Source organism: Rhinolophus hipposideros, assembly GCF_964194185.1.
Source record: "Rhinolophus hipposideros genome assembly, chromosome: X".
NCBI lineage: Eukaryota > Metazoa > Chordata > Mammalia > Chiroptera > Rhinolophidae > Rhinolophus > Rhinolophus hipposideros.
In genome coordinates, this window is record NC_138046.1 from 54,094,408 (window position 1) to 54,103,288 (window position 8,881).

At 41.6% G+C, this 8,881-nt stretch overlaps 1 protein-coding gene across 4 annotated transcripts; it reads left to right on the forward strand.

Moving 5' to 3' along the window:
* Positions 1–975: 975 nt before the first annotated feature.
* LOC308494857 (TAR DNA-binding protein 43-like) lies at positions 976–2,889 on the forward strand (the record flags this gene model as incomplete). Of its 4 annotated transcripts, none has more annotated exons than XM_081042821.1 (2): positions 976–1,816; positions 2,822–2,889. In XM_081042821.1, 2 exons carry the CDS (start codon positions 976–978, stop codon positions 2,887–2,889), a joined length of 909 nt encoding a protein of 302 aa, XP_080898947.1. The 4 variants fall into 4 exon arrangements, with proteins under 4 accessions (XP_080898947.1, XP_080898946.1, XP_080898948.1 ...); XM_081042820.1 differs by lacking the exon at positions 2,822–2,889 and adding an exon at positions 2,752–2,807 and having other exon boundaries at positions 976–1,834; XM_081042822.1 differs by lacking the exon at positions 2,822–2,889 and adding an exon at positions 2,752–2,807.
* Positions 2,890–8,881: the final 5,992 nt, after the last annotated feature.

The following is an 8,881-nucleotide window of genomic DNA, read 5'->3' on the forward strand; positions in this document are numbered from 1 at the left end:
ACTGGTCCTATCTCTGTTGCTGGGCTCTCTGTTTTGTGTCCAGGGGATGACAGAGAGCTAGGGCTCCAGTCAGGGAAGTAATATTGACTAGCACCCAGGTATGCACTGTTTCTCCTCTGCTGGGCCCTCAGAATCATCACTCATCCCATCAGCCACTTGAGAGTAATTCACTAGTTGTGCAGGAGAGTTTCATTAACGTTTCCACAGAGTTTGCGTTGACTCTCCTTGTCTCTTGGCTGTCATAATGCTGAAACATTCTTTTTAGGAGATGTCACACGTCTCCTCAAAAGTAAATTGGTTTTTGCTTGTGATCACGCTCATGAATATCTTATTTCACTCACCTGGGGATTATGATCATGCATGCTATGTAAGGTGTGAAGCCTTTACATAACATAAAAGCAACAGAACTTGGAAAGATGAATAAATATTTACTGTGTGGAACGGGTCGCTTTCCCACTAATTCATGCGTGCACTCAGCACATATTTATTGAGTGCAAATCATATATCAGACATTCTAGGTGCTGTAGATACAACAGTGAACAAAGCAGATAAAGTCTGTGCCCTCATGTAGCTTACATCTAGTGGAGTAGTAATGGTGACCCTTGAATAACGTGGGAGTGAGGGGCACTGACACCCCCCGCAGTCAAAAATCTGCATATATTTTTTTCTATTAGTTTTAGGTATACAAAACAATGTGCATATAATTTTTGACTCTCCCAAAATGTAAGTACTAATAGCCTACTGTTGACCAGAAGTCTTACTGATAACATGAACAATTGATTAACACATATTTTGTATATTATATGTGTTATATACTGTATTCTTACAATAAGGTAAGCTGCAGAAAAGGTTATTAAGAAAAATAGAAGGGGCCATTTTGTGGGAATGAAACGGTATCTGGGCTGTTCCTGGATCCCTGGCTGCTTGAGTTTCCCTGTCGGGCTTCCTAACAGCGGCCTAGCAGAAAAATAAAAGATGTCTGAGTATATTCGGGTAACCGAAGATGAGAATGACGAGCCCATTGAAATATCATCAGAAGACGATGGGACGGTGCTGCTGTCCACAGTTACAGCCCAGTTTCCACGGGCCTGTGGGCTGCGCTACAGAAATCCAGTGTCTCAGTGTGTGAGAGGTGTCCGGCTGGTAGAAGGAATTCTGCACGCCCCAGACACTGGCCGGGGAAATCTAGTATATGTTGTCAACTACCCCAAAGATAACAAAAGAAAAATGGATGAGACAGATGCTTCATCAGCAGTGAAAGTGAAAAGAGCAGTCCAGAAAACATCTGATTTAATCGTGTTGGGTCTCCTATGGAAAACAACTGAACAGGATCTAAAAGAATATTTTAGTACCTTTGGGGAAGTTCTTATGGTTCAGGTCAAGAAAGATATTAAAACTGGTCATTCAAAAGGATTTGGGTTTGTTCGATTTATGGAACATGAAACCCAGGTGAAAGTAATGTCACAGCGACATATGATAGATGGACGATGGTGTGACTGTAAACTTCCTAATTCTAAGCAAAGCCCAGATGAGGCTTTGAAGAGCAGAAAGGTGTTCGTTGGGTGCTGCACAGAGGACATGACTGCTGACAAGCTGCGGCAGTCCTTTTGCCAATCCGGGGAGGTGGTAGACGTCTTCATTCCCAAACCGTTCAGGGCTTTTGCCTTTGTTACATTTGCAGATGACCAGGTTGCCCAGTCTCTTTGTGGAGAGGACTTGATCATTAAAGGAATCAGCGTACATATATCCAATGCTGAACCTAAGCACAATAGCAATAGACAGTTAGAAAGAAGTGGAAGATTTGGTGGTAATCCGGGTGGCTTTGTGAATCGGGGTGGGTTTGGTAACAGTAGGGAGGGTGGAGTTGGCTTGGGAAACAATCAAGGTAGTAATATGGGGGGAGGGATGAACTTTGGTGCTTTTAGCATTAATCCAGCGATGATGGCTGCAGCCCAGGCAGCACTGCAGAGCAGCTGGGGTATGATGGGCATGTTAGCCAGTCAGCAGAACCAGTCAGGCCCATCAGGTAACAAGCAAAGCCAAGGCAACATGCAGAGGGAGCCAAATCAGGCCTTTGGTTCTGGAAATAACTCTTACAGTGGTTCTAATTCAGGTGCAGCAATCGGTTGGGGCTTGGCATCAAATGCAGGGTCAGGCAGTGGTTTTAATGGAGGCTTTGGCTCAAGCATGGATTCTAAACCTTCTAGCTGGGGCATGTAGACAGTGGGTGATGGCTGGTTGTACAGACTGGTGGGAATTCAAATTTTTCTAAACTCATAGTAAGTGTATTGTAAAATACATATGTACTAAGAATTTTCAAAATTGGTTTGTTCGGTGTGAAGTATATTCAGCAGTATTTTTGACATTTTTCTTTAGAAAAAGGAAGAGCTGAAGGAATTTTATAAGTTTTGTTACATAAAGGGTTGAAATATTGAGTGTTTGAAAGTGAACTGCTGTTTGCCTGATTGGTAAACCAAGACACCACAACTGATATCAAAAGGTTTCTCCTGTAATGTTTTATCCCTGGACTTGTCAAGCGAATTCTTTGCATGTTCAAAATGTCAACCTTTTTTAGAACTACATTCTTTTCTCCTTGTTTTAATTTGAACCCCACCATATGGATTTTTTTCCTTAGGAAAATCTCTTTTTTGGAGATCATGATGTCACAGTGTTTGGTTCTTTTATTTTTTTAACACTTGTCTCCCTTCATATGCAAAAGTACAATATGAAGCCTTCATTTAATCTCTGCAGTTCATCTCATTTCAAATGTTTATGGAAGAAGCACTTCATTGAAAGGGGTGCTGTAGGTATTCTGTGGTAGAAATACTTCTGTCTACGTGCTTTCTCATTCAATTATTCGTCATCACGCTGCACAGGCTGCCTCTTTGACGGTGGGTGTCCCATTTTTATCCGCTACTCTTTATTTCATGGAGTCGTATCAACGCTATGAACGCAAGGCTGTGATATGGAACCAGAAGGCTGTTTGAACTTTTGAAACCTTGTGTGGGATTGATGGTGGTGCCGAGGCATGAAAGGCTAGTGTGAGCGAGGAAAGGAGAGAGCGCGTGCAGAGACTTGGTGGTGCATAATGGACATTTTGTAACTTGACGAGATGTGTCTCTCAATCCTGTGGCTTTGGTGAGAGAGTGTGCAGAGAGCAATGATAGCAAATAATGTACGAATGTTTCTTGCATTCAAAGGACATCCACACCTGTGGGAAGACTTTAAGTGAGTTTTGTTCTTAGAGAACCCACGTTAGTTGAATGTGTTAAGTGAAATGATGCTTGTATTTCCCCTACCCCTTTGTCAACTGCTGTGAATGCTGTATGGTGTGTGTTCTCTTCTGTTACTGATCTGTAAGTGTGGTAATGTGAACTGAAGCTGATGGGTTGAGAACATGGACTGAGCTTGTGGTGTGCTTTGCAGGAGTACTTGGAAGCAGAGTTCACCAGTGAGCTGGGGTGTCTCAAAGAAGGGTGGAAGTTCTAATGTCTGTTAGCCACCCTTAAGAATGCTGTTTGCTGCAGTTCTGTACCCTGTGCTTGGATGCTTTTTATAAGAGTTGTCAATGTTGGAAATTCTTAAATAAAACTGATTTAAATTTAAAAAAAGAAAGAAAAGAAAAATAGAAGGAAGAGAAAATCCATTTACAGTACTTTTACAGTACTGCCGTGTTTCCCCGAAAATAAGACCTAGCCGGACAATCAGCTCTAATGCGTCTTTTGGAGCAAACATTAATATAAGACCCAGTATGATATGATATGATACAATATGATATTACACTATATCATATTATGTTATATTAAAGACACTGTCTTATATTATAGTAAAATAAGACCGGGTCTTATATTAATGTTTGCTCCAAAAGACGCATTAGAGCTGATTGCCTGGCTAGGTCTTATTTTCGGGGAAACACGTATATGTATTTATTGAAAAAAATCCATGTATAAGTGGACCCACACAGTTCAAACCCACGTTGTTCAAGGATCAACTATAATTCCTTGCCAAAGAAGGTTCTGCAAGGGTCATCAGCAGTGCTGCAGGGCCTCAGCAGCTCTCACAGCATTTGAGTTGGGTATTTATTTATTTATTTAAAAAAAATTTTTTAAGGACAGCGCAGCTCACAGTGGCTCATACGTGGATTGAACCGGCAACCTTGGCATTATTAGCACCAGATTCTAACCAACTGAGCTAACCGGCCACCCTGTATTTATTTATTTTTAAACATCATTTTTAAAAATTAAATTTATCGGGGCGACATTGGTTAGTAAAATTATATAGGTTTCAAGTGTACAATTCCATAATATATCATCTATATATCACATTGTGTGCTCACCCCCCAGATGCAGCTCATCCATCACCAGATATTTGACCCTCTTTATCCTCATCTACCACCACCACCCCTTTTACCCTCTGGTAACCACTAAACTTTTGTCTGTGTCTATGAGTTTTTGTTTCTTTGTTTGTCTGTTCCTTTGTTGTTGTCAGTTTTATATACCACATATCAGTGAAGTCATACGGTTCTTGATTTTTGCTGTCAGACTTATTTTGCTCAGCATAGTAATCTCATGATCCATCCCTGTTGTTGCAAATGGCACTATTTCATCTTTTCTTATGGCAGAGTAGTATTCCATTGTGTATATATACCACATTTTCTTTAACCAATCATCTATCGAAGGACACTTTGGTTGTTTCCATGTGTTGGCCACCGTGAATAATGCCGCAATAAACATCAGGGAATTGGGCATTTATTCCATGGCTTAGACAAAAGAGACTGTACTTTTCAGTAAGCAGGAATGAGTTTCATTTCCATCCATCTCAGAGTCTGTCTGCTAGTCACGTCACACAAATCATCACTGACTAGACACCTTCCCAAGAAGCTTATCCTCCAATAATCCAACCCTAAATAGAATACACATGTCCAAGTCCCATGAGTATCTCTGGAGGTGCATACATATTTGTCTGTGACTGCTAATAAGCACCTTCCTCATTGGGAGACTTAGGGGGATTAACAGCACTCAGCAGTCTTGCTGTGGTGCTTCTCTAAATGGTCTCCAATTAGTTAGCATTCTCTCTCTCCCTCCCTTCCTCCCTCTCTTCTGACTTTGTCTTTCCTTTTCTTCTCCTTCTCCTTCTCCTTCTGCTTCTCCTTCTCCTACTCCTCCTCCTCCTCCTTCTCTTCCTCCTACTCATCCCCCTTCTTCTTTTTCTTCTTCTTCTTTTTGGTTGTACCATGAATATATTCAATGTCTGCTGCAATAGGCATTGGACACTGAAGTAAGGAAAATTTTAGTTGGTGACTACACAGAAAGCTGAATTTGCATTAATGATACCAATCATATAGTTATAGTTAAATAACCAGCAAATGTTATATGACAAGAATTAGAAATGTAACATTGGGAAGATGCACTAGGTGAATGTCGCACTCCTGTTCACCATCAGAGTATACACACGTGTGTGCATGCAGACAAGCACATCCACACAGAGCTCTTCCTGATAATCTAAAGATGATGTCCCTGCTGCCAGCAATTATTTTCCAAGAGTGTGACATTGGGGTGTGATGAGTAGTCCTTTTCATCCTGAGTGCAAGTGGATCCTGCTTTTTCATTTGTGCCTGTGGCTTCTACATGTACTGCACTAATGAAGCCCTTTCAGCCACAGTCATTTATGAAGAAAAAAATGGAATCCTTAGGTAAAGTGCCAAATTGAATCACTTGTCTGTACAGAGTGGGTTAATTCATTTTGCAAAAGTTATGCTTCATATGGCCCAAAGTGACAGATTCTAATCAGTGATAGGCACTCCCAAAGAGTCACCAGAGATGCTAATCATACAACAGGCTACTCCAAACCTTAGCAGATCACACACGCTAGCTTTTGCTGCCACCCACTCATGCATTATCAGCCACATCATTATTCGACATCGAGAGAGTGTTGCTTTGAAAACTCTGACTTCTCTTTCCTGCCCATTCACTGTCAATTTCTTTCTGTAACCTTCACATTGCCTTTCTACCATGCATTACATCCCACGTGTTCTATAATCTCCTCACTTTCCACAGCAGTGTGCCTGCCTGCTGCTGAGTCAAAGGCAGGTGCTGTTTCACAACTGCAACCCCAGTACAACCAGTCTCAATTATGATCCAATTTCAGGGGAGACAAATAGGATGCTGAGGTCTTGGCATTTTCAGGCAAGCTGTGGCACAGAGCCGGGGAAGTCTGCTCAGGTGCGTCACCTTCAGCAAAAGCACCTGGGAGACCGAATTATTTTCCATGTACAGAACCAGGTCTATGAAATAGTACAAAGGAGGAGAAGAGGGCCATTAAGATGGTTCACTGAGTAAGGGTGGACATTTTCACACTTCAGAGAAGAACCCAGGAGGAAACTGGAAGCATGGGCAGGGGAGCTCAGCTCAACCTGAGCTGCTGGAGGAAGAGAACTTGAAGTGACTCTTTTTTGATGGCTCAGATTCTGGCAAAAATTTTGCTGAGATTCCATTCAAGATCAAGTAGCAAGCAGCACTAGTCAGAAGATTCCCAGAGAAAGCTAAACTAAAGAGATATGCCTCAGACCAGAGACCAAATCCTAGAGAAGCTGTTCATCAGTGCTAAGAAAGCCACTTAATTGCATCGATTGACTCTTAGTGTAGAACTGAATCCACCATAGGCTCTAATGACACCAAAGGGCCCTTTTCATCCCATTACTCTGACAGGATTCTCTTGCCCCTGTGGAGACTGCAAAGCAGTTCTAGTTGCTGTGGAAGAGAAGTTTCTGGCTTTCAAGTGCTTCCAATTGTCAGAGTTAAAGAAGCTTCTTTGTTCCAAGATGGTGGGATTCATAACTATTATTAGATACATTTCAGTGTCTTTACTTTAACTTCAATTTCAATCCGGTCTGTCATTATTGATCCTTCCTGGATCCATTTAACAGATGGGAAAATGAAGATGCACAACACTCTCATCTCTGTCTTCTCTGCCTCACATCCTGTACCTCTACTCTCATTCCACCTCCACTTTCTCAAACATAACTATATTATGTTTACAAGTTGGTGAAAATCAAGCCAACCAATAAGATAAACTGAAGCAAAGATGACAGTAGGCTTCTTTTTTGTAGTTAGTGTCCAGGAAATGTTTAGATGTCTGTCTCATGTCTAATTCCATATTCAGATTCTAACCTCTCCACTGCTCTGCACCTACTCAGACCTCTATTCATTTGCTTTCCTAGGAGTCAAAGGCCACTCTGGAGGCTTTCATAGGAAGAAAAATTACACATCTCTAGGCTGCATTCCACAGAACTTCACTGTGGAATAAGCATTTTCCCCTAAAAGTCAAACGACTTGGCCATGAAGCCAGGAGACAAAGCCAGGCAGGCCTATCACCCAACTGGCTGCTCTAGACAAGTGAGAAAAAACTGGATCCTTAAAACATTAAGGGATATTGGTCAGTCAGTCCACATTCAATACTTCTTTCCAAATCAAACTTTGCTGTGGTTAGTGGTGAAGTTTCTATCCTAGTGAGGGAACCCTTCCAACTACAAGACAAATCATGGATGAAATGAACACAGCAGGTATTTTTTTCCTGAACGGCACGATTCTTCTCTGCTCTGCTCCACTGCTTCTTGCTCCCTGTCACCAATCCTCTTCAAACCTGTTCTTTGCCTGAGCTGAGTCGAAGGAAAATGTGGTTGACTCTCAAGTTCCTTCTATTGTCTGTGCAGAAGCTTGGCCCGGCCTACCATGAGCAGAGATGGCAGCAGTCTTGAGTGCCCTCATAGGTGCTTTAGAAGGGCCTTGTGGCTTCCATTTGGTGCCTGAAATATATTGATTTTGTGAGGAACGGGGGGGAAAGACTAAAATTATTTTTTTAATTAAATTCATTAGGGTGACAATGGTTAGTAGAATTATATAGGTTTCAATTGTACATTTCTGTATTTCATCATCTGTATATCACATTGTGTATTCACCACTCGGAGTCAGTTCTCCTTCCATCACCATATATTTGACCTCCTTTACCCTCTTCTACCAGATCTCCTCCCCTCCTACCCTCTGGTAACCACTAAACTGTTGTCTGCATCTATGAGTTTTTGTTTCTTGGGTTGTCTTATTCCTTTGCTGCTTTCAGTTTTAGATCCCACATATGACTGAAGTCATATGGTTCTCAACTTTTTCTGTCTGACTTATTTCGCTTAGCATAATAATCTCAAGATCTATGCATGTTTTCGCAAATGGCACTATTTCATCTTTTCTTACCGCCGAATAGTATTCCATTGTGTATATATACCACATCTTCTTTATCCATTCATCTATTGAACGACATTTTGGTTGTTTCCATGTCTTGGCCACCGTAAACAAAGCTGCAATGAAAACATTGGAGCACACGTGTCTTTATGTATAAATGTTTTCAGATGTTTGGGGTAGATACCCAGGAGAGGGACTGCTGGGTCTTCGGGTAATTCTCTTCTTAATTTTTGAGGAACCTCCACAGTGCCTTCCATAGCGGCTGCACCAGTCTGCATTCCCACCAACAGTGTATGAGGGTTCCTTTTTATCCACTGTCTGTCCAACACTTATTATTTTTCTTGTTGATAATAGCCATTCTAACAGGTGTGAGGTGGTATGTCATTGTGGTTTTGATTTGCATGGGAAAGACTAAAATTCAATAGGAGAGACTTGAATGGGACAAATGGAGAATAGGTGCTAGAATTCCACTCAAAACCTCATGCACAACACCAAGTCATAGAGTGTTAGAAATGGCTAGGATATTACAGATGAAACCCACTCCCTTCTTCTTCAAAGGCAAAGAAAAGACCAAAAGGGTGAAACGACAGGTTGAAGGTGATCTGGCTATTTGGTGCAGAGCTTAGAGTAGATCTCAGACACTGGCTCCC